General features: G+C 46.5%; 1 protein-coding gene across 4 annotated transcripts; it reads right to left on the bottom strand.

The window, feature by feature from the left end:
* Positions 1–5,877: 5,877 nt before the first annotated feature.
* LOC100075215 (histo-blood group ABO system transferase 2-like) lies at positions 5,878–23,040 on the bottom strand. Of its 4 annotated transcripts, none has more exons than XM_007672175.3 (7): positions 22,695–23,040; positions 19,602–19,674; positions 15,303–15,359; positions 14,992–15,033; positions 12,174–12,209; positions 10,183–10,317; positions 5,878–7,005 (listed from the first exon to the last, which is right to left on the bottom strand). In XM_007672175.3, exons 1-7 carry the CDS (start codon positions 22,714–22,716, stop codon positions 6,315–6,317), a joined length of 1,056 nt encoding a protein of 351 aa, XP_007670365.2. In that variant the 5' UTR covers positions 22,717–23,040; the 3' UTR covers positions 5,878–6,314. The 4 variants fall into 4 exon arrangements, with proteins under 4 accessions (XP_007670365.2, XP_001506735.3, XP_028918442.1 ...); XM_001506685.5 differs by having other exon boundaries at positions 14,992–15,036; positions 22,695–23,038; XM_029062609.2 differs by lacking the exon at positions 22,695–23,040 and adding an exon at positions 20,069–20,401 and having other exon boundaries at positions 14,992–15,036.
* Between the last annotated feature and the right edge of the window lie 1,851 nt (positions 23,041–24,891).

Raw genomic sequence — 24,891 nt, 5'->3', positions numbered from 1 at the left:
GCTGAATAAGGAGAGATTTCAGGAAGCTGTGATTTGAAGGAATAGAAGATGAGCTACGACAAAGAGCTCACTGGCTAGGGAATGTGTCCGTTTATTGTCGTATGTACTCTTCCAATCACTTAGTACAGTGCTCTGTACACAGTAAGCGCTCAATAGATACGATTGAATGAATGAATGACAACTTCTCTGTGCCCCAGTTACCTCATCTGTAAAAATGGGGATTAAAAAAAATGGGAGCCCCACTTGGGACAATCTGACTACCCTGTATCTACCCCAGCGCTTAGAACAGTTGCTCGGCACATAGTACGCGCTTAACAAATACCATGATGATAATAAATGACAGTAGTGGGGAGGCTGATTAAATGAAAAAGGGGCAGCTGGCCCGAGGAGATGAGAGAGGGAGGGACACTATGAGGGCAGGCTTGGCAGAACTGTAGACTGCCCGTTCCAGCTGTGGGGGAGAAGCGGCGGCCGTCGGAGGGAGGACCCGGCGGCCCGTCTTTGCCATGGCAAGCTCTCTTCTCCTCCTCTCCTTCCCCCGCCCTGCCTCTTTCCGCCAGAAAGAGAAATCTTAACAACAACAACAATAATAATAATAATAGTATTTGTTCAGAGCTTACTATGTAACCGCCCACGACCCCCCTTGCCAAGATCGTGATGGACCGGCCTCCCACTCCCTCCCCTGCTGCTTCCTCTAGACCGTGAGATCGTTATGGGCAGGGAACATGTCTGCTAATTCTGTTGTCTTGTATGCTCCCAAGTGTTTAGGACAGTGCTCCGCACATAGGGAGCTCTCACTAAATATCACTGATTGACCGATTGCCAGGCATGGTATGAAGCGCTGGGATGGAAACAAGACAGTCGGGTTGGACACGGTTCCCTGCCCTCCATGGGGCTCATTCCCTGCCCGCCATGGGGCTCACAGTCATTATCTCCATTTTACAGATGAGGAAACTGAGGCACAGAAAAGTTAAGTGACTTGTCCACTGTCACTTAGCAGACAAGTGGCAGAGCCTGGATTAGAACCCAGCTCCTCTGACTCCCAGGCCTGTGCTTTTGTTTTTCCTCTAGGCCGCTTAATGAGTCCTTGGTCTCCAAATGACCCAACACATAGCTACACTTTGCTTCCCGTCCAATCAGTTTCAGAACCCTTAAACCAGGGACTCAAGGTCAGCACTTATGTACACATCCTTAAATTATACACTATAAATCACTTATCTAGTCACATTTAGAGAAGCGGCGTGGCTCCGTGGAACGAGCACGGGCTTGGGAGTCAGAGGTCAAGGGTTTGAATTCCGCCTCTGCCTGTGGGCAAGTCACTTCTCTGTGCCTGTGTAAAATGGGGATGAAGACTGTGAGCCCCACGTGGGACAACCTGATTACCCTCTTCTACCCCAGTGCTTAGAACAGTGCTCTGCACATAGTAAGCGCTTAACAAATACCAACATTATTATTATATTCATGTCTGTCTCCCCCTCTAGACTGTAAGCTCGTTATGGGCGGTGACTATATCTTCAATTTCTGTTGTATCGGGCTCTCCCAAATGCTTAGTACCGTGCTCTACCCATAGTAAGTGCTCAATAAATACCACATCGATCGATCGATCGAGGGGAGCTGGGACACAATTTACACACTCAGACCCCCACAAAGACTTCTGTCATTATCGCATACAGACACCTACAAAAAGTCCCCGCCTCTTGGCCCTTCCTGTGTACTGCTAGGTTTTAGGTACAATCTCGCAAATTGCTTTCATCACACTGCTCCATGTTAATGGTGTAAAATAGTCTTGCATCTAATCTTCTTCCCTGTGCTGCCCCATTGCTCAATTCCCTATACATTAAGCAAAGCTCCTTCCGTAGCTCCTTACCACTGGCTTCAAGGCTCTCTGCCAACCCTCCCTATCTTACATATCTGCTTTCTTCACCGGCTCTGCCCAGATTGCTTTCTAATCAAACCTCGCACCCCCCTCACACTCTGCCCCCGCCTAGATCTCTTTCCTCCTTCGGCTCTGCAAGATCACGGCTCTCCCTATCTTTTAATTGAATTTCTATAACGCTTTTGTTCGGAAGAAGGCGACGGTAGACCGCTTCCGTATCTATACCAAGAAAGCTCCACGGACATAACACCGCAATGACCTCATGATAGAAGATGGGTTGTTCTGAAGTGGGTGTGTCCATGGAGTCACTATGGGTAGAAAATGAAGGCATTAGAAGAAGGAGAAGAAGAAGAGCTTTTATACCCAAAGTGCTCATACATTAATGAACTCTTTGTTGCATTCACAACAACTCTGCAGCGTGGCTCAGTGGAAAGAGCACGGACTTGGGAGTCAGAGGTCATGGGTTCGAATCCCGCCTCTGTCACTTGTCAGCTGAGTGACTGCGGGCAAGTCACTTAACTTCTCTGTGCCTCAGTTCCCTCATCTGTAAAAAATGGGGATTAAGGCTGTGAGCCCCACATGGGACTTCCTGATTACCCTGTATCTACCCAGTGCTTAGAACAGTGCTCTGCACATAGTAAGCACTTAACAAATACCAACATTAGGTAGGAAAGGCAGGTATTATTTTCCCCATTTTGCAGTCGATGAAACTGAGGTACCGAGAAGTCAAGTGACGTCACATGGCAGGTTAGTGGCTGAGCTTGGATTCAAACTCAGGTCCTCCGGCTGCTGGGCGGGAGCTGTCTCACTCTGCTTCCCCTCAGAGCCCTTCTAAAAATCCCACTACTTCCCGGAAGCCTTTCCCAGTTAATTTCCAACAACCCAAGTTGCATCGACCCACTTTTCGGCTAGGGTTCGCCAGTCGACAATTCGCTATACTGCCAGGGTTATTTTTCCAAACAGTCCTTCCGCAGGCATCTTCCTCCCTCCTCGAAACCCTTTAATGGTGGTCCATTTACCTCCAATAGAAATTTCCATCGGCTTCAAGGCAGTCGATCGGCTCTCTCCCTCCTGCATGTATCATTTCCTTGGAGCGCCGTCCAGTACAAATCTCTCTTCTCTACACAAAACCCTCCACCTGCTTCTGTGTGTTCCTTTACCACTGCCTCTGACCAAATAGCTCGTCGTGTGCAGGGTAAGTCAACCAACTCTGTCATACTGTACTCATCCAAATGCTTTGTACAGCACTGTGCTCAGTAAATAGGATTGACTCCTTCTTTTTCATCTATTCATGGACTTGGATTTTTCTATGCTGAACCATGAAAGTAAGACTTGCTCTCTTTCTCTGTTTCACTCTATTGCTAGACTTGATTCATCCCAGACTGTTAGATAGTGTCTGACTCCTCCCTTTATGAAATACTCAAAATCTTGGGCCACGGACATATAACTTTATAAATACTGTTTTAATGGTATTTGTTATGAACTTAACTGTCAAGCACTGTTCTGAGCGCTGGGGTAGATACAAGTTAATCAGGTTGGATGCAGTCGCTTCCCCCATGGGCCTCACAGTCTAAGTAGGAGAGAGAACAGGTATTGAAGCTCCATTTTGCAGTTGAGGAAACTGAGGCCCAGAGACATTAAGTGGCTTGCTCAAGGTCACCCAGCATGCAAGTGGCAGAGCAGGGATTAGAACCCAGGTTCTCTGATTCCCAGACCCATGCTCTTTCCACTAGGCCACCTGGCTCCTTGAAGAATTTGGGGTTGAAACTTTCTCACAAAGAAATAATAAATGGCAGTTGTGTGCTAGGAGGCTTTGGAAAATCACATTTATGGAAACCAACACAAATTAAAAATAGCAGACAAAAATTCACAAAAAGATACAAACAGGACTGTTTTGCAGAATTTCTGAGAATTAGATAACATTCTTACAAGGATGGATAGGATGACCCAACATTCGTGTTCACACGCACACAGAAAGTAGAATTCTGAAATTATATTGCTGTAAGAGAGATTGTACTACTTTTTCTCCTAATAAAACTCATGAAAAGACCACTCATGAAATGCTGCCAGATGTGGAAGATAAATGGGTGTCCAGGCACTTAAACTTTATAAAAAGCTGTGTAAGAAATAGACTTTTCATGTTCCTAGAAGGCTTCCTGGAGTCACAGATTGCAATTCTAGTTCAATCTTTGATCCCTTTAAGGTCAAAGCTTCAGCTCCACCACCTGATCTTCAAAAATGAAGGGGTCAGGCATTAAAAGTGCTCTTAATATAGGTTAATGTCTGCATGTCTCCTCCTCTAGACTGTAAGCTCGTCACAGTGAGAACTCTGTTGTAGTATACTCTCCCGAGTGCTTAGTACAATGCTCCGCACACAGTAAGTGCTGGATAAATATGAACGATTGATTGATTGACCCTGTTCCAATCAATTGTTCTATTATTTGCTACCTGGGTTCTGATTGTTTTGAATCTCCTGGAGGTTCCTTCATTTCTAAATCAGAGTAGGCATAGCAGAAATGTTGTGGAATTCTTATTTAAAGGATCCCCATCAAACCTACCTGTTCATAAAGTCTGGGATGTATGTAGCCAAGAATGAGTCCTCTTTGTGAGACTAAATTTGTTGTACATTAAATATCTGGGAGGTCCTTTTCCCAATAGAAATTATGCAAGAATCACTTGCTTTTTAGAGTAATCTAGTAGTCTAGCCTGAATAGGAGCTTGGCCTAGTAGATAGAACACAGGGAGTCAGAAGGGCCTGGGTTCTAATTCCGGCTCTGACACTTGTCGGCTGTATAGCCTTGGGCAAGTCACTTAAGTTCTCTGTGCCTCAGTTACCTCACACGTAAAACAGGGATTAAGACTGTGAGGCCCTTGTGGGACAGGGATTGTGACCAACCCGATTTGCTTGTATCCACCGCATTGCTTAGAACAGTGCCTGGAACAGAATAAGCCTGTAACAAATGCCTCAATTATTATTATTATTATTAGATAATCCAAGCTTCAAAAATCACGGCAAGAGATTGTTAGTTAAAAGTATATGGAAAATGGCTGCTTCAATAGAATTCCCAGGCTTCATGAAAGTTGGAAACTCCAGAGAAAAACAGTGGAGGATGGAGGAGGAAGAATATAGGACAGGAATATCAACAGGGACTTTTCATTTACTCTTGCAGAACCTAAATAATTGAATTGAACACTTGCCAAGGTATCGAGAACTGACATTAGTAAAGGGCTTTGTTGAACACCGAGACTAGCCGGAACAAAGTAAAGTCTTATAATTTAGTAGGGAAAAGGAAAATCCAAACAACGCTAAATTTACTTTCCTAGCTCACACTGTGCATGTTATCAATCCATTTGCTCCAATTTTGCAGGTCTTGACATTAGGTGGGTTGGAGGCCAAAAAAATAATAATTAGACATTTTCAGACCAAAACATCCAACCCTCTCTCACCTTTACTCTTCCCCACTGAAAACAAAATAAAATCTGAATACAATCTACCTTTCAGAAAACTGCTAGATCAAATATTTACAACAGCATAAGGAACCACCATGATCAGCAGACTTTTTTACGGTATTTGTTAAGCCCTTACTATGTGTCAGGCACTCTAGTAAGCACTGGGGTAGATACAAGATAATCAGGTTGAACGCAGTCCCTGTCCCACATAGGGCCCACAATCTTGATCCCTATGAGGGATTAGTCTTCTTAATCCCTGTTTTGTAAATGAGGTAACTGAGCCACAGAGCAGTTAAGCGACTTGCCTAAGGTCACACAGAAATATCACGAGGCAGAGCCGGGATCAGAACCAAGATCCTCAGGCTCCCAGGCCCGTGTTCTTTCACTGGGGCCACTCTGTTTCTCCAAACTTTTCCTTGCTTTATTCTTACTGGGAATTTCTCAGGGAGAAAAATATGTCCTACCCAACCATCTCCTCCATCTCCGTAAACCTGGAAATCCCAGATTAGACTGAGCCTTCCTATCAGTGGGAGTATTCACATAAGCCGGGAAAAGCTTCACTTTGGTTTCGTTTATTCCCTGTTTTTTGTTCAGATAACCAAACATGAAAAGCAGCAAAGAGACAGCCTTGGGTTCTATTCTCCTGTTTGTATTTAGCAAGGAAGAACCCAATTTTAAATATTCCAAATACCCTGAAACCGAACTCTTTGGCAGGAGAATATTTGGGGTGATCAATTTAAAAGTGGAACAGTCTATTCACACAGTCTGTAAACAAGCAGTCTAAGTGACTTTTTTTTTTAAATGAGTGAACTAGCTAGAAGTGAATACAAACTATTTTTTCCACATTAGTTCAAACTGTCTTCTGAATAAGCAGGAGGTTACATTCCTCCCTTTCAACTGATCACCAAGACAATAAAAAGGAAACCAGGGGAAAGCCTTAAATGTCCATCACCGCAATCTTTCACCAATCCTTTCCAAAGGAAGGTTCTCATCTGTTTCGAATTTCGGCATGGTTCTTAGGCACGGCCACATACCTCAATTTCTGAAGGATGGCCGGCCTTCCCAGAAGTTGCTCATCCCACATGTATTCTGGAGAAAGAACTTTGGTTGGTTTATGGTAAAGCAGATATTTGTTTAGGTGACTCTCATCGTGCCAAACTGCTTCAATGCGATTGCTCTTGTCCATCATCATGGCTTGGTGACACTCCTTGGTGAGCTTGTACACCTCGCTCACTGTCCCTCCAAAAAAGGCCCCCATGTAGTAGAAGTCCCCCTCGTCCGGGGGAATGTAGGCTTGAGACAAGGGCCGCCGCTCGTAGGTGAAGGATCTCCGTTCGGCCCCGTAGAAGCCCGGGTGGAGAGTGCCGAACAGAGGGCTCAGAATCTCCACCCCGACGTGGTCGCTGAACTTCATATCTACGTCAGCACACACGAGATAGTCTACTTCCCGGTGGAAGCGTTGCTGGGCGAAGTAGCTGATCATCTCCATGCGGTGCATGGAGACGTCCTGCCAACGGGCGTAGTTCTGGACTTCCAGCACCACCATCTTCCTTCCTTCCCGGAGGGGGACGGCGGGGACGTCAGCTGGTCGGTCCGTGTAGACGTAATAATTCACCTTGTGCCCCACCATGAAGTGCTTCTCTGCGGTTTCCAGGAACAACTTCAGGAAGACCACATACCTGCACGTGAGATTTCAAAATGAGACAGAGGTATCATTTTCTGGGTCATCAATAGTTGAAAACATATTTCCTTTTTAAAGCCACCGGACTGTACCTCAATTATGTCAGGGTTGTCTAAAATTGACTAATATGTGCCTATTAGAATCCTTCGAGGTCCTTCTCTGATCGGATCAAAATTGGACGTACTTTGCCGTACGCTCAAAAAGCAGAACCAATGCCAGCCATCCCGTACTTCAGGCTTCTAGAAGAAGATATGGAATCAGGAACTCCGTCCAGGCCCCAATCCAGAATGTAGAGTAAGTCCCGGCCACCGTGACTCCCAAAGCAGACAAACTAAAGATCTGATTAACTAATCACGTAGTCAAGCTATCTATTATTATGGGAGCGGCACGGCCTAATGAAAAGTGCCGGTAACACAGAGGAACTGGGTTCGAATCCCTGTCTACCCTCTGTCTGCCGGGTGACCTTGGACTAATCACTTTAACTTCTCCGTGCCTGAGCTTCCCCGGCTGTAAAATGGAAATTAAGTCTGTGAGGCCCTTGCGGGAGAGGGACCGTGTCCAACCTAAATATCTTGTATCTAACCCCGTGCTTAGAACTGTACTTGGCGTATAGTAAGTGCTTAACAAATATCGTAAGTATTTGCAGCCTGCGAATTTGGAGTTTGCTTGGGGAGAAGCTGGGAATTTGGACTGAGACTAAAATAGCCCCCAGTGAAGCTAACTGTCAAATAGAGCCCCTTAAGTTATTCTTTTATTTCTGGTAGAATGGAATACACTGCCATTCGTAGATCTTTCTGGCTGGATCTCAGGGAGAACAGGGAGGCAGGGCTTTGCAGCCAAACAGCCGAGTTCAGCTGAGTCACTTCCCTTGGCTTTGCCCCCAGGAGATCTCAGCTCCACTCTCCGTCCCTCAGAGGCGGGGAAGGGAGAAAAGGCGGGGGATGGAGGCTCCTCATCCTATCGGCTGGGAAATCAGTCCTTGCCCGGAATACCCCACCGACTGTGGTGGTGAAAACATTCTGGTTCTGGCAGATATGAGCAAGCTTGTGATCCTGCTCTCTAACACTGCCCATCCCACAGAACGAGACGTAGCAGAAGCAAATAATCAATGGTACCTACTGAATACCTACTGGGCGCAGAGCCCTGTGCTAAGCACTTGGGAGAGTACAGAATTACAGATTTGGTAGACCACGTTCCCTGACCCCAACGAGATGAAGAATCTGTTCAAACTGCTCAGTGACTGAATTCCACAAAAAGGAAATGGCAGGATGCCCTCCCTGCCAGAGACTATCCTGGTTGGGAGGAAAATCAAACGTCACGGAGAAAGGCTCTTGGTTTGAGAAATACAAGTGTTTTGGGTTACAATGGGGGTAAGGATTAAATGTCGAGCCTAAATCAAACGCTCACGGGTGGTCCGGGGAGGGGGAGGGGCAGGGAGAATGTAGAGAAGCCGAAGTGGAGATCTGATATTTGTTCAGTGAATGTGAAGAACAAGAAAGGAAGAGTCCCCTGTCTCCCATGCAGGGTACATGGGGCAAGTTGGGGAGAAATTGAAGCCTCCCCTATTCTGGCTCCAAGAGACTTGGCCTCTTTCACTGGCTATTCTTTCATTCATTCATTCAATAGTATTTATTGAGCGCTTACTATGTGCAGAGCACTGTACTAAGCGCTTGGGATGAACAAGTCGGCAACAGATAGAGACGGTCCCTGCCGTTTGACGGGCTTACGGTCTAATCGGGGGAGACGGACAGACGAGAACGATGGCGATGAATAGAGTCGAGGGGAAGACCATCTCGTAAAAACAATGGCAACTAAATAGAATCGAGGCGATGTACAGTTCATTAACAAAATAAATAGGGCAATGGAAATATATACAGTTGAGTGGACGAGTACAGTGCTGTGGGGAAGGGAAGGGAGAGGTGGAGGAGCAGAGGGAAAAGGGGAAAAAGAGAGTTTAGCTGCGGAGAGGTAAAGCGAGGTTGGCAGAGGGAGTAGAGGGAGAAGAGGAGCTCAGTCTGGGAAGGCCTCTTGGAGGAGGTGAGTTTTAAGTAGGGTTTCGAAGAGGGGAAGAGAATCAGTTTGGCGGAGGTGAGGAGGGAGGGCGTTCCGGGACCACGGGAAGACGCGGCCCGGGGGTCGACGGCGGAACGGGCGAGACCGAGGGACGGTGAGGAGGTGGGCGGCGGAGGAGAGGAGCGTGCGGGGTGGGCGGTAGAAAGAGAGAAGGGAGGAGAGGTAGGAAGGGGCAAGGTGATGGAGAGCCTCGAAGCCTAGAGTGAGGAGTTTTTGTTTGGAGCGGAGGTCGATAGGCAACCACTGGAGTTGTTTAAGAAGGGGAGTGACAGGCCCAGATCGTTTCTGCGGGAAGATGAGCCGGGCAGCGGAGTGAAGAATAGACCGGAGCGGGGCGAGAGAGGAGGAAGGGAGGTCAGAGAGAAGGCCGACACAGTAGTCTAGCCGGGATATAACGAGAGCCCGTAGCGGTAAGGTAGCCGTCTGGGTGGAGAGGAAAGGGCGGATCTCGGCGATATCGTAGAGGTGAAACCGGCAGGTCTCGGTAACGGATAGGACGTGTGGGGTGAACGAGAGAGACGAGTCAAGGATGACACCGAGATTGCGGGCCTCAGACGGGAAGGATGGTCGTGCCATCGACGGTGATAGAGAAGTCTGGGAGAGGACCGGGCTTGGGAGGGAAGATGAGGAGCTCAGTCTTGCTGGCCTCCAGGTCCTCCCAAGTCCCGCAACGTTTCTCAGAACCCATTTCTGCCTCCGTGATCTAGTTACATGGAATCTTTCTCCAACCTTGTTAGAGTCCTCCTAGCAGGATTGGCAACTAGGGAGAATTCTTCTTTTCCACCCTGCAGACAGCAACCTCTAAGGAGTATGGAGCAGCTCCAGGTGATCATTATGTCATCCAAACTCCCCGTCACCACATACGGAAATCCCCAAAACCTTTATTCAGACAACAAGGAGGGTTAACCCCCCAGCCCCCAATGTTTTTTTTTCCTTTAGCCCTCCAAATACCTTTCCGAGTTTAGTCCAAGAAAGGGACTGGGGGTGGGCAGACTGCTTTCTTCTCCCACACCCACTTACAAAGAAGCCAGAGTTGAGTTTCCCATCCCTCTTCCCATGCCGGCCTTTTCCGATTTGTGTTCATGTTCTCTCATTCACTTACTTTTTGATGGCAAACACTGTCAGTCCCACGGTGATGTTCCTTTGCCTGAATTGCTCATTTATGATATCAATGTTAAAAGTCCCTTCCCAGACAACTGGAGCAAGCCAGGGAGTAATTACCAGGACGTCATTTCTCCTGAGGAGCATAAACAATAATCAGCTATTAAGAGCCCCGCACAGCCCATCAACAGAAGCGACTGTCCAGGCTTCCAGTTCTCCCAGTTAGCGAGTTTACTCGTGAACCTGCCCATCTCCAGCCCAGTAGAACTCTGTCCCTCATAGGGGACCTCACTCAGCTGACCTTGGTGAAAAGCCCTGAAAATGGCACCTGGGGTCACTGCACTGATCCAGCTCACGGACCCACTCTGGCCCATTTTAAGGACCTAAGAGGCGGAGGAGCAGATAGGACCCCGGGCTGTAGACTAGAGAGTGGGAATACAGAAAAATGTGAACTTCACCTGGTCCGGGGCCCTGCAGAAGGCAGAGAAGAAGTGTGAGGAAGAGAACACCCCAATGTGCAAACTTGCAAAATAGACCCGCTCATGACCACAGAAAACCAAAAGCTTCACTGTAAACTGGGAGCCACTTTTAACCCCTCTCTTGACCAACACCAGCATGGCATAATTCATTCATTCAATAGTATTTATTGAGCGCTTACTATGTGCAGAGCACTGTACTAAGCGCTTGGGATGAACAAGTCGGCAACAGATAGAGACAGTCCCTGCCGTTTGACGGGCTTACAGTCTAATCGGGGGAGACGGACAGACGAGAACGATGGCACTAAACAGCGTCAAGGGGAAGAACATCTCGTAAAAACCGATGGCAACTAAATAGAATCGAGGCGATGTACAATTCATTAACAAAATAAATAGGGTAACGAAAATATATACAGTTGAGCGGACGGGTACAGTGCTGTGGGGATGGGAAGGGAGAGGTGGAGGAGCAGAGGGAAAAGGGGAAAATGAGGCTTTAGCTGCGGAGAGGTAAAGGGGGGATGGCAGAGGGAGTAGAGGGGGAAGAGGAGCTCAGTCTGGGAAGGCCTCTTGGAGGAGGTGATTTTTAAGTAAGGTTTTGAAGAGGGAAAGAGAATCAGTTTGGCGGAGGTGAGGAGGGAGGGCGTTCCAGGACCGCGGGAGGACGTGACCCAGGGGTCGACGGCGGGATAGGCGAGACCGAGGGATGGCGAGGAGGTGGGCGGCAGAGGAGCGGAGCGTGCGGGGTGGGCGGTAGAAAGAGAGAAGGGAGGAGAGGTAGGAAGGGGCAAGGTGATGGAGAGCCTTGAAGCCTAGAGTGAGGAGTTTTTGTTTGGAGCGGAGGTCGATAGGCAACCACTGGAGTTGTTTAAGAAGGGGAGTGACATGCCCAGATCGTTTCTGCAGGAAGATGAGCCGGGCAGCGGAGTGAAGAATAGACCGGAGCGGGGCGAGAGAGGAGGAAGGGAGGTCATAATGGATGGGACACGGGCCTGGGAGTCAGAAGGTCATGCGTTCTAATCCCAATTCCTCCACTTGTCTGCTGTGTGACCTCGGGCAAGTCATTTTGCTTCTCTGTGCCTCCGTTACCTCACCTGTAAAATGGGGATTGAGACTGTGAGCCCACATGGGACAGGGACAACAAATGTCCAACCCGATTTGCTTGTTTCCAACCCAGCGCTTAGAACAGTAGAGAAGAAGCATGGCTCAGTGGAAAGAGCACAGGCTTGGGAGTCAGAGGTCATGAGTTCGAATCCCAGCTCTGCACTTGTCAGCTGTGTGACTGTGGGCAAGTCACTTCACTTCTCTGTGCCTCAGTTACCTCATCTGTAAAGTGGGGATTAACTGTGAGCCTCACGTGGGACAAGCTGATTCCCCTGTATCTACCCCAGCGCTTAGAACAGTGCTCGGCACATAGTGCTTAACCAATACCAACATTATTATTATTATTAACAATGCCTGGCACACAGTAAGCACTTAAATACCATAATTACAATTGTTATTATTTTCAATAACTTACGGAGGATGTAGAACTTGTGGTTTGGGGTAAATCAACCTAAAAAAGAAGAGGAAATGGAAATATAGAAGAAACAGTTTTTAGACAAGAATATTTTGAAAGCCTGGTAAGTGTACCCTGCTAAAATCAGGCGATCGGCTGATCCGTTAGCAATCCGAACCCCCAGGATATCACGGGACGGCACCACCTGAACCGGAAATCTCAGAGAAGTGGTAATCCTCTAAACTTTCATTTAGGAATGCATGGATTTAAAATGTTAACGTTGATCAAGCAGTATGACCAAGTGGAAAGAGTCCAGGCCCGGGAGTCAGAGACCTGAGTTCTAATCCAGGCTCCGCCACTTGTCTGCTGTGTGCGGCCTTGGACAGTCATTTCACTTTTCTGTGCCCCAGTTACCTCATCTGTAAAATGGGGATTAAGAATGTGAGCTCCATGTGGGACATGGATTGTGTCCAACCTGATTAGTTTGTGCTTGCCAGGTACACTAGTAAGCGCTTACAAAATACCATTTTATTATTTTTTTTTTAAAAAAGAGGGCCAGAATTGCTAACGTTAGAACAACCAGCAGCAAAACCTCAAGCTGTCAGGAATGCAGCTGCCCCTCCCCGATCACCTCCCCCGTCCCCGTTCCAGCTTCGGCAGTAGCTCCTTGTAGGCAGAGGATGTGTCTGCTTATTGTTATACTGTACTCTCCCAAGCGCTCCCAAGTAAAGTGCTCTGCACACAGTAAGTGCTCAGTAAAGACAATTAAATAAAAGTGTCCATCCCTGCCCCTGTGCCTTCCACAGCTGGAGTCTGAGAAACCAGGGCGGGTCAGGGTGATCCTGGGGTGGACAACCTCCTCTTTACATAATGCAGTTTCATGAGGACAAGCATGGTGCGTTTAACCAATGAGACACGATCGAGATAATGGTCTCCGCTCTCCCACTAGGCCTCCGTTGGCACAACAGTTTCTCCTGGTAGCCAGAGAGAGGAAGCAACCCCTCCCCTCCAACCCCCACTTCCTGTTCACTGCAGAAAGTTGGCCTATTTGGACAGGAGAGTCACAGTCTGGATGGTCACAGTCTGCTCCCTGCCCTCTCTAAGGGGCCTGAGAGCCCTGCTGAGGAGACCCTGCAAAAGGTCCCCCCCGCCCCATTTTTCCCAAACGGGGGCTACACAGACGTGGAACAGAGCACATTCTTCCCTTGGTGATTGAGTAATTCTCCCCAAGACTCAAAGCTAATGAGTAAAAGGACATAAATTGATCATGGTGTTAATATTTGAAATCATCACCTACATTTACCAAGCGCAGTGCCCGATTCCAAGCACTGAAAGAGCGAGACCAGTGTTAAATAAAATCTGCCTCTTGGCCAAAGTTTGTCATCTTTGGCATCAAAAGTGATAATCACTTACGTTGATTCCTTTTCTGCCAAATGCTCCCAGGCTCGGAGAACATCGGGCTGATGAAATTCCATTGCCAAAAGTCCAGAAAGGCGCAATGATACCATTTAGGATTGCAGGAACAAAATGGTAAAACCGTTGCTTTATTGCCAGAGAACCCACCCCCGTTTCATCACTTTTTAGCTGACAGAAATGAAACACAATACTGTTGGGGATAGTCTTTGATCTGCTGCTCTCCTCAAAGGCTCCTCCCAACAATATGGGGCGGAATGAGACAGTGATTAAACGCCAAGGATTCCACCACTTAGGGAAGAACCACCCAGTCGCTTAAAAACCATTCTCTGAGCCTGGGAGCAATTGGAAGAAAAGGATTCAATGTTTTGTAACCTCCCAGGGATTCAGTTTCTCTGTAAAGTGAGGCTGTAAAAGGACTTCAGTTTGGCTTTCGCAGTTGTTATGAGGAACTTGGTTTAAAATTAGGGAAGGCTTCCACAGGTAGAAATGGGTGAAAATAACAAATCTCAAAATATCAGTTTACTTCTGGATTTACTGTTTTAGAACAAGCTGCAGGTGTTTGAGAGCCAGGCTATGACTTTCAGAGAACACCCACCTTATAGCTCTCTTTCCACTAACTGAGTGCTCCCAGCTAGGCAAGTATCAGAACCAGTGATTCTCCATCCCCCCTCCTCCTCTTCCTCCTCATTCATTCACTCATTCCATCATACTTATTGAGCGCTTACTGTGTGCGGAGCACTGTACTAAATGCTTGGGAGAGTACAACAACAGATACATTCCCTGCCCACAATGAGCTTCTCCCCACATTGCTCCAAAATACCATTATCGAGTTTCTGAAGGTGATGAGTTGGGTCTCAAACTGCTGAAGGTGTCAGAGTCCCCAAGTGGGAAAAGCAGCATGGCTTAGTGGATAGAGCACGGGCCTGGGAATCAGAAGGACCTGGGTTCTGATCCCGGCTCCACCACTAGGCTGTGTGACCTTGGGCAAGTCACTTCACTTCTCTGTGCCTCAGTTACCCCATGGGCAAAATGGGGATTAATGCCGTGAGCCCCATACGGGACACAGGCTGTGTCCAACCTGATTAGATCGTATCTATCCCAGCGCTTAGAACAGTCCCATCATCATCATCATCACCATCCCGGCCCTCAGATCAGAACGGTGGACTTGATATTGAATCTTAACATTGACTGGGTGTCCAGCTTGCACTGATGCTCAGAAATCACCTGAATGGTCAATATTGGACACTCAGCATAAATGGGATGGGGTGGGTTTATTTGAAGAATAACTAATTTTTTTAAGTCTTCATCTTGGAAACGATCCCCCACGATCTGGGGAATTTCCAAGAGAGCCTAGATCGGCGTCATTCATGGCATAGTGCTCAGCAAGGGTTAGTGAACGTGAAAGAAATTCAAATAAGGATACCTCATTAACTTCACAACCGGCAGGTCATTCTGGTGTGCAGCTCTGCTACAGTGGAAAGAAAACCAGTATATTTATCCATTCACAAACACCTATTTAACAGATCCTGCTTGGTTTATTTGCCGAGAATTTGGAAGATTATACGCCAGCCCAAACGGTAACAGTTGGAGTTCTAAATCCGAATCATTTTGACAGGGAATCTCAGGCTGTGGAAGAAAAATGTCCACGGTCTATTTTATCCCAAATGTTGCATATTCGGCGATTCGGGGAAGTGCCTGTCTAAATGATTTCTTTTTGGGTTAATTACAGTTTACCTTGGCTGCTCTGATGGAAGATCCAGATGATTGCCTTTTAGGTCCAAGAAACCCTGGCTGTGAAAAGAAAGCACCAGAGCTTAATCTAACCACACACACCCACACCCATGCACACATAAAAAGCCTTAAACAAGGTAGAGACGGATTCTTAGTACTTCTGTCTATGTAAATGAAATTCAAAGTGGAGGGCAGGAAGGCAACGCATTTTGAAATGAGTAGGTGTTACATATTAGACTGTCAGCTCCTCCTCTAGAGTGGTAAGATCCTTGTGGGCAAAGCAAGTTTCTACTAACTCTGTTACATTGTACTCTCCCAAGTGTTTCGTACGGTGCTCTGCACACAGTAAGTGCTCAATAATATGATTAACTAGAGAATTCACCAAAGTGGGGGATTTTTTAAGCTGCCCTCCGATTGAATGACTCATCAGAGTAAGATATAGAAATAATGAGTGACCAAATAACCTGCAAAGCTGATAGTGAAAGAAATCACTGTAAGAAAAAAAAATTATCCTCTAGAAAATGAAAAGCTCAGCTAAGTGAGATGAAGAAAATGTTGGATCAGGTGCAGCGGGGAAACTGCAGAGGAGAAGAGAGGTCAGGGTTGGAGAGGTAGCATAGGTCAATAAAGAGGACTAGTTTGCAGAATCATTAAGGGTGTGGATACACAGAATGACTGTTCACCAAATCCCATAACACTTGGGATAAGGAGGAATCCCACTGAGTGGCGAGGGCCGGAGAGGGGACAGGAAGGAAGGGAGGTCAGCGAAGAAGCTGAAGCAGTAATCAAGGTGGAAAATCAGTGCCTGAGTCAAATTGGGAGCAGTTTGGATGGAGGGGAAAGGGTAGATTCTGGAGCCGTTGTGACGGTTGAACCGAAGGGACCTACTCGACAGACTGAATATGCGGGTCGAATGAGAGACGAGTCAGGGATAACGTTGGGGTTACATGCTTGTGGGACAGGGAGAATGGTGGTGGTTTCCAGTCAGCGGGGAAGACGGATTCGGATGGGAAGATGAGAGGAATTCTGTTTGGGGCATGTCAAGTTTGAGGTGTCAGTGAGACCACTGATGGACTGACATGAAAATAGAGATGTCCCGAGACGGCAGAAGAGGAGAGAGATCGGGGCTGGAAAGGTAGCGTAGTTGGAGCTGGGGGATAGAATGAGCTCTCCGAGGGAATGAGAGTAGGTGGAGAATCGAAGGGGACTTGGACCTCCACGGTTAGAGGGTAGGAGGCGGAGAAAGAGCCAGCAGAAGACACTGAGAAGTAGCTTGCTATTGCTGCCAAAAAATCACCAATTTGAGTGTAAGGTGACCCCTTGCCTAGGCGGGGGGCGGGGGGGGGGGAATCCGAGGGGAAGTCTATTTTTAATTCATGTTACTTAAAATCAGTACTTAAGAAATGACTATCCAGCACAAGTAGATTCTGCTTCCTGTTTAGCTTCAAAGTCTCTGCTTGGCTTTGGAATCTCAAGTGGAGTAGCAGACGGCTTGGGGGAGGTTTGTACTGTTGCTGCTGATTGAAAATTGTGATGATGCTAATGGATTATATATACAAATAAATCTATGTGTATATGAGTTGCAGAGCGAATGAGTTTTTCGGAAGAGGTTATGAACGAGTCTCATTTGCTATGTAAAATTACTATGAGGGCATTCAATCTGGGAGAGGTACATCATCTTAAATCCAGATCTGACTTGATTTTAGAGCAGAGAAGCAGCGTGGTTTAGTGGAAAGAGCATGGGCTTGGGAGTCAGAGGTTGTGGGCTCTAATCCCGGCTCCGCCACTTGTCGGCCCTGTGACTTTGGGCGAGTCACTTAATTTATCTGTGCCTCAGTTACCTCATCTGTAAAATGGGGATTGAGACTGTGAGCCCCACGTGGGATAAACCGAATACCGTGTATCTCCCCCAGCACTTAGAACAGAAAGCACTTAAATATTATTACTATTATAAAATTGGATTGTTTCATGGTGAACTATAGCTGGTACTCTTAGAATATTAATCTTGTTTCAAATAATTTCCAAAAAAATGCTTGCATGGAATTTCCCAGCTTGTAAAATATAGTACTGGCATATTCATAAGAGTTTTCATGTTTGATCCTCAAAATTTGCACTCTGCGCAGCCATTATCTCCCTCTCCCCGTCAACACCACCCCCCCCCCCCATTTTACATCCACATTTCTTTACATTTACTTCTCCTTCACTCAAATTGTTTGGAAAAAAAATAAGTTGAGGAAAACATTAGAAGGGAGCACCACTTTGCCTGTTTATAGAGCTTTCCCTGATTATAATATCACCAGTGTACACCACCTGGCAATTTTTTTTTTGCTGGGACCTGGATAACAGACTGTGGATTATAACAGGCAATCTTCAAGCTTCAGTGAAGCCTCTGACCCCTACCAAACTTTACTAATTGGCAAGAAAGAAACTTCTACTCTGTAGGTTGTATTTGCATTTCATCTTTTCTGCCTTTCTTCCCCTCCTCCACTGGGGAAGTTCCAGTGGCCACAGGAGTAAATAACCTTCCTGAAGCATCACTCAGTTCATATTTTTCCTCTCCTCAAAACCCACCCGTGGTTTCCTTCGTCTCTCTGCAGCAAACAAAAAACCCTCACAATCAGCTTCGAGGCTCTCCACCATCTGGCCCTACTTTACTTATCTGTTCCTTTCCTCTCCTATCCCTCAACTCGCCATCTTACTTAAGCCCAAGCCGATCTTCTACTGTATCTCATTCTGGACTCTCCTGTCAGCTTCTCCTCGGTTTCGCTGTTTCCTCAGCTTGGAACTCCCTCCCCATATCAGATGGATCCCAGTGGGGAGTGAAGAGGCCTTTCAGAAATCTCACCTTTTCCAACATGCCTCATTTGATAACTCAGCACTCTGAGGCACATCAGGCTTTCGATCAACTCTGGAATTTATAAACTTATTTGCACCTTCCTTGGAGCTCGTAGAGAGGGGTGTATATCATCAATTATTTCTATCACTAGGTTTTTAGCTTGTCTCTAGACTGTGAGCTCGTTGTGGGGGGAATGTGTCTTTTATGTCGTACTCTCCCAAGTGCTTAGAGCAGTGCTCTTACACAGTAAGCACTCAATAAATATGATCGAACAAATGAATGTATGGAACTTGTTGTTACGTGTGAGTGTGGAGCTTGCACCTTGAGAACATTTGTTTGTGGTGCTTAATCATCGACCCATTCTACCCCAGACTCTTGGGAGAGAATGAGGGTATTTGGGGGGAGAAGCAAGTTAAGGAATATCTCCGACAGTCTTGTCTTTCATTTTTGTCAGCCTAAAAGTGATGAGACACTTTTACTTTCATTTACTTCTACGTCCTCTCGACGGAGGTCGAAGAAGTGGTATTTATTGAACACTCACTGGGTGCAATGCCCTGTATGGAAATCCTTCAAAAGTACAAAACAAGAAGGGACTTATTCCCTGCCCACGAGGAGATCCCACTCCAATGGGACAGATATAAAAGTAACCAGAGTAATCAACAAACACGTCAATGAACAACTGAATAAATGTTGAGGGGGAGAGTAAGTAGGTGCTTAAATGCTGAAGATAGATGACTTGGGGTGTGGGGGGATTAATCAGGGAAGGCATGTTGGAGGAGGTGGGTTTTCAGGACGGCTCAGAGAAGGGAAGATGCTACTCTGTGAAAAAAGCTGATTCAAGCAGTCAAGCAGTCTTGGGGGTTTGAAGTATCTGTCCCAAAGTAAGTAAATCAGAGAAGGTATTTTTGGTTTTTTCATGCTTGAAAATCCTGTTAAGTTAGAAATATTCCTAGAAGTAACACTTGGGTTGCCTGATGTGGATTTTCACTTATTCATTAATAATAATAATAAAAATTATGGAATTTGTTAGGTGCTTACTATGTGCTAAGCAGCGTTCTAAGTGCTGGGGTAGATACAAGGTAATCAGGTTGTTCCACGTGGGGCCCACGGTCTTAACCCCCATTTTACAGATAAGGTCACTGAGGCACAGAGAAGTTAAGTGACTTGCCCAAAGTCACACAGCTGATGAGTGGCAGAGCCGAGATTAGAACCCACGACCTCTGACTCCCAAGTCCGGGCTCTTTCCACTAAGCCACGCTAGAGCATTAGGCTCATCTATGTCTCTCACTGAAGAGACCTAAGAAATAAAAAAAAGCTCACATCTACCATTAGCAGTACAAATAATTTGCTCATCTGATATTTTCCTTCTACGTCAACAGCCTCACTTAGTCCAGAGGAAATCCTCCTACTTTCAGTGTTTGTCTAGTTCAGGCTGCTCTTGAATCTGAGCTAAACCCACTTCTTACCTAAAGTAGCCAAGGAAGATGGCCATCAGCAGGATCACTCCCAGCCAGCGTCTGGAGCAGCAGCTCAGCTTCCCTGCCAAGGAAGGAAGACAGAGAGAATGGCAACACACACACACACACACACACACACAAAATATGGGTTGTCACAGCAGGTTTTCTGCGACAATCACATCTGTATTTCAGTCAAAGCTGCCCAGATGAGGAAAAGGGCAGTCCAAAGACTCATTTTTGACCTAAGGAGTGATGGGAATCACAAGCTCTCTGTGTTTGGGGGCCAAAACCTGTAATGCTGAATGAAGTGTGGAGTGTAGCATTTTCTTCCCCAAACCAGTCCTCCTCTGAACTTTCCTATCTCTGTCAATACTATTAACCCTTTGCCAGAAGCCCACAACCCCGAAGCCGTCTTCGACTCAGCATGTCGATCACTGTCGGTTAGCTCTCACGTCCAGACAAATGCGAAATCTTACCTATTCTCCCTCCATTCCATCACCTGGGTTCAGCTGTTCCTCTCCACCGAGACGACCACCACCCCGGAACAATCTCTCAGGTCGTAACGGGGTTAGATTACTGAGCTTCCGCACTGATCTCCCACCCGGAGCCTCTCCCACTTCGGTTCACAATCCAGTTCTGCAGAACTCATCTTTTGGGAGCGTAGCTCAGATACATCACTCCTCTCATCTGAAACTAAAGTGGTTAACCATGTCCCACCACATTAAGCAAAGATGCTTTTCCATTGGCTTCAAGGCTATTCATTGGGTCATCATCAGCATCAGTGGTATTCATTGAGTGCTTACTGTGTGTAGAACACTGTACTAAGCACTGTACTAAGTGCTTGGGAGAGTACAGGTAAACAGGGTTGGCAGATATGTTCTGAATAATAATGATAATATTACTGGGCACTTGGGAGAATACAACAGAGTTGGCAGACGTGTTCCACTCTGCTCTCTTTACCCATTACACCCCAGCTCTCGCTCTGCTTCAAGCTCCCCTTCTTATTGCACTTCACTCTTAAATCCCCGGTCTCCAACCCCAGCTTAGAGCTCCCTTAACCTTCAGATTCACCTAAAATCCCACCTCCTCCAGGAAGCCTTCCCTAGTTAAAACAGAGCACCCAGTGACCTCAGTCCAACACCCACCTTTAGCATTCTAATCCTAACCGCAGCACAGCCTAAGAGTGCGAGCCTAGCACTCATAAGGACCTGAGTTCTAATCCTCGCTCTGCCACTTGTCTTCTGGGTGATCTTAGCAAGTCTCTTCACTACTCGGTGTCTCAGTTACCTCACCTGTAAAATGGGGATTAGGAGCTTTGAGCTTCATGTGGGACATGGACCGTGTCCAACCTGATTAGTTTGTATCTATCCCAGCGCTAGTACAGTGCCTGGCATATAACATAAAAAGCACTCATGGACAGTTATATATTTATCTGTTCAATCAATTATTAGTTCAACTGTTTTATCATGAAGTGTTAATATTTGATCTCCACTCTCTGCACTCTTTCCTCCTATCTTCACATATTCAAAAGCCCTCTCTCAATCCCATGGTCTTTTCCAGCTATAGACCCATCCCCCTGCTCTCATTCCTATTCAGACTCTTTATTACTTGTTATTATTATTATTATTATTATTATGTGACTTGCCCAAGATCACACAGCAGGCAAGTGGCTGAGCTGGATTAGAACCCGGTCCTCTGAGGCCTACCCTCAGTCCTCTTTCTACTAGACCACATTGCTGGTCCCCCTCCTCTATAATCAGAGAGAATTCTCCTCTCACAGGTGCTTTCTTGGGGATCCCGGTTTGAGATTTCTGCCATCGCCTCACATTTTATTTGGACAGAAATAATTTTTCTATCCTTTTTGGCTCCTCAAACTATCTCAACCTGTGAACTCCCTGAGGGATCCCCCCATATCATCCTTCTAGGATAAAAAAGGTCAGTTTCTCATTCCTGCCAAGCCTGCTCTTAAAAGTCTGGGGCCAGCTCGTCCAAGTTCCCAGAGCCCCCGCCCAGATCTCCTTATCTTCTTCCCCGGCTAATCTTTCCACATGGCTCCAGGAGTCCCCAAGTGCTTTTTAAGAAAGTTTTCCTGAACCACAGCACCATCTGAGTGGCTGCACTTAAGAAAAAATTAGACTCGGTGAAAAATGAGCCAAAAAATCCCCTGGGAAATATTTGCGCTATTTTAAAATACACTTACTGGGTTTTTCTCATTTTTTTCTGTTTCTTACTTCCTGCCTACCCACACCTGCAGTTGTCTAGAAATAAACTGTAATAATTGTGTTACTTGTTAAATAATTAATGTTGGTATTTGTTAAGCGCTTACTATGTGCCGAGTATGTGCTAAGCACCCGGGTAGGTACAATACAATCATATCAAGCAGCGTGCCTGTCCCACCAGTTTTGCAGTGTTAGGAAAAATCTCCTGGCATCCAACACATTCATGACCTTTTTAACTTCTCATCCATCGAGCTTCCAGTTCGTTTGTAAATGCTTCAAAATAACGTTCCGTCAATCAACCGGTCATACTTATTAAGCGCTTACTGTGTGCAGAGCACTGTATTAAATGCTTGGCCGACTACAATATAAGACATATTCCTGGCTCACAACCAGCTTTCGGGCTAGAGGGGGAGAGAGACGTTAATAGAAAGAAATTAATTACGAATATGGACATAAATGCTTTGGGGTTGACGGAGGGGTGAAATGGCATTGGTAAACACATTCCTGCTTAGGCTGCTAAATCCTCCTCTTTCCCCCTAGGCAAAAAACCTCATCGAACACAAAACCTAAGGGAGCTAAACATTGCCACTAGATTAATTGTTTGTTTTTTCCAATTAAACCCATAATGCCACCAGAAAATAAACCGACTGCTTCATGGCTTCAAAACGGGTCCATTATGAAAGACCTCTGCGTGGAAAACTGAACGAAAGCGATTATTATAAAATGAGGGCAAAACAAAGGAACGAAACGAAAAAGCCCTTTTACCAAAGTGATCTCATCCACATTTCTGATGCTAATTGAAGACAGCAGAGCGACCCAATTCCTCATTTATTTTAGCATACTCTCAAATGGAAATCTCCCGGTTAATCCTGTTACAACCTACCTTTTGCCTGGATAAGTTGCATGTGGAGTGCGTGGAAAAGCAAAGTAGAAGCAGCAGCTGAGGATGGCAACAACAGGGAGGTTTGGTACTTGGCAAGCGATAAGACCAACGCTAGGAAACAGCCGTTTTCCTGCTCTACTTCCTCTTCTGGTTCAGTTTCTTTTCAACCCCTCTCCTGCTTCTGCCTTCTTTCCCACTCACTCAAGTTAAAACCCATCCTGCTTCACTCCGCCCACTGTATCTGGAGCCCAGTTTCTGCCTGAGAGCTGCCTCCCTGGCTAGAACTGGTCAGAACATGCAGACTGGTCCTGTTCCATTTCCAGGTTCCCTCAATCGATGAGTGGTATTTACTGAGCACTTACTGTGTGCAGAGTGTACCGCTAAGTGCTTGGGGGAGTACAAGACAATGGAGTCGAGAGGTACGTTCTCTGCCCCCCTCTCCTAACTGAACATTAAGGTGCTGGTTTGGGCCATCATCTTAGTTTTTTTAAGATAGCTCTGTCTCCATTTTAGACGTCTCCTGCTTCGCTGCAGGTTAGTGAATTTGAGAAATTGAGGAAACAGCTCTGATTCACTGCCACAGGCCACATACTCTGTGCTTGTGTGCTGCTGGTGGAAATCCAGATATCAGGCTGACCTTGTCTATCTCAATTCAAATCCTTGCTGGCTTTAACTCTTCCCTCTCCTCCACCCAACAACATTATTTCTCTATCATTCATTCATTCGGTCGCATTTACCGTGGGCAGAGCACTATACTAAGCACTTGGGAGAGTATAAGACAATGATAAACAGACACATTCCCTGCCCATAAGGATCTTACAGTCTAGAAGGGGCTCCTCCTCTGCCCCCCACCTAACTGTGGGAGTCCCTCAAGGAGCAGTTCTGGGTCCCCTTTTATTCTCCATCTCCATCCACTTCCTTGGAAACTAATTCCCTCCCATTGCTTAAATTAACATCTCTGTGCAGATGATTCCCAAATCTACCTCTCCAGCCCTGACCTCTCTCCTCTGCAGGCTCATATTTTGTCCTGCCTTCAGGATATCTCTATTTGGATGTCTTACATGTCCAAAACAGAACTCCACATCTTCTCATTCAAACCTTGGCCCCCGCATGACTTTCCCAACACCTTAGACAACACCACCACCCACCCTGTCTCACAAGCTCGTACCTTTGGCATTATCCTCGACTCTCATCTCTCTCATTCGACCCACATATTCCATCTGTCACCAGATCCTATTGGCTCTTCACAACCACACTGAAATCCACCATTTTCTCTCCACCCAAATTGCTACTACTTTGATCCAAGCATTTATCCTGTCCCACCTTGATTACTGCATGAGCTTCCTGGCTGATCTCTCTGCATCCTGTCTCTCCCCACTTCAGTTCCTGCTTCACTCTGCTGCCTGGATCATTTTTCTACAAAACCAGCAGCGTGGCCCAGTGGATAGTAGGTGGAGGATAGTAGATAAAACCTCCTGGGCTCCTCTCCAGTCCCTCCCGCCTCCTGCCCCTTCGACTCTCCCATCTTTCCCAGCAGTAACTCAAATGAGCTCCTTCTCACCAAATCCAACGGCCTCTACTCCATCCTAATCCTCCTTGACCTCTCAGCTGCCTTCGACACTGTCAACTGCCCCCTTCTCCTGGAAACGTTATCTAACCTCGGTTTCTCTGATACTGTCCTCTCCTAGTTCTCCTCCTTTGGATGCTTATTCTCAGTCTTTTTCACGGGCTCTTCTTCTGCTTCCCACTCCCTAACTGTGGGAGTCCCTCAAGATTCAGTTTTGGGCCCCATTCTCCATCCGCACAGACTCCAGCAGAACTCCTTCTCTCCCATGGTTTCAACTGCCGTCTCTATGTGGATGAGTCACAAATCTTAATCTCCAGCCCTGACCTCTTTCCTTCCTCTGCAGTCTTGCATTTCCTCCTGCCCTCAGGATATCTCTTCTTGGATGTCCGGCTGGCACCTCAAACTTAACATGTCAATCGATCAATCATATTTATTGAGTGTTTACCACCTGCGGGGTACTGTACTAAGCTCTTGGGAGAGTATGACGGAAGAACAGACACTTTCCCTGCCCACGGCGAGTTTACAATCTAGAGGGGGAGTCGGACATTAATATAAATGAATAAATTATGGATATGGCATAAGTGCCGTGGGGCTGGAGTTGGGGGGGTGAATATAGGGAGCAAGTAGGGG

The sequence above is a fragment of the Ornithorhynchus anatinus genome, chromosome 4 (assembly GCF_004115215.2).
Source record: "Ornithorhynchus anatinus isolate Pmale09 chromosome 4, mOrnAna1.pri.v4, whole genome shotgun sequence".
Classification (NCBI taxonomy): Eukaryota; Metazoa; Chordata; class Mammalia; order Monotremata; family Ornithorhynchidae; genus Ornithorhynchus; species Ornithorhynchus anatinus.
The sequence above is the reverse complement of the archived record's forward strand: the minus strand, read 5'-3'. Positions and strand labels throughout refer to the sequence as shown.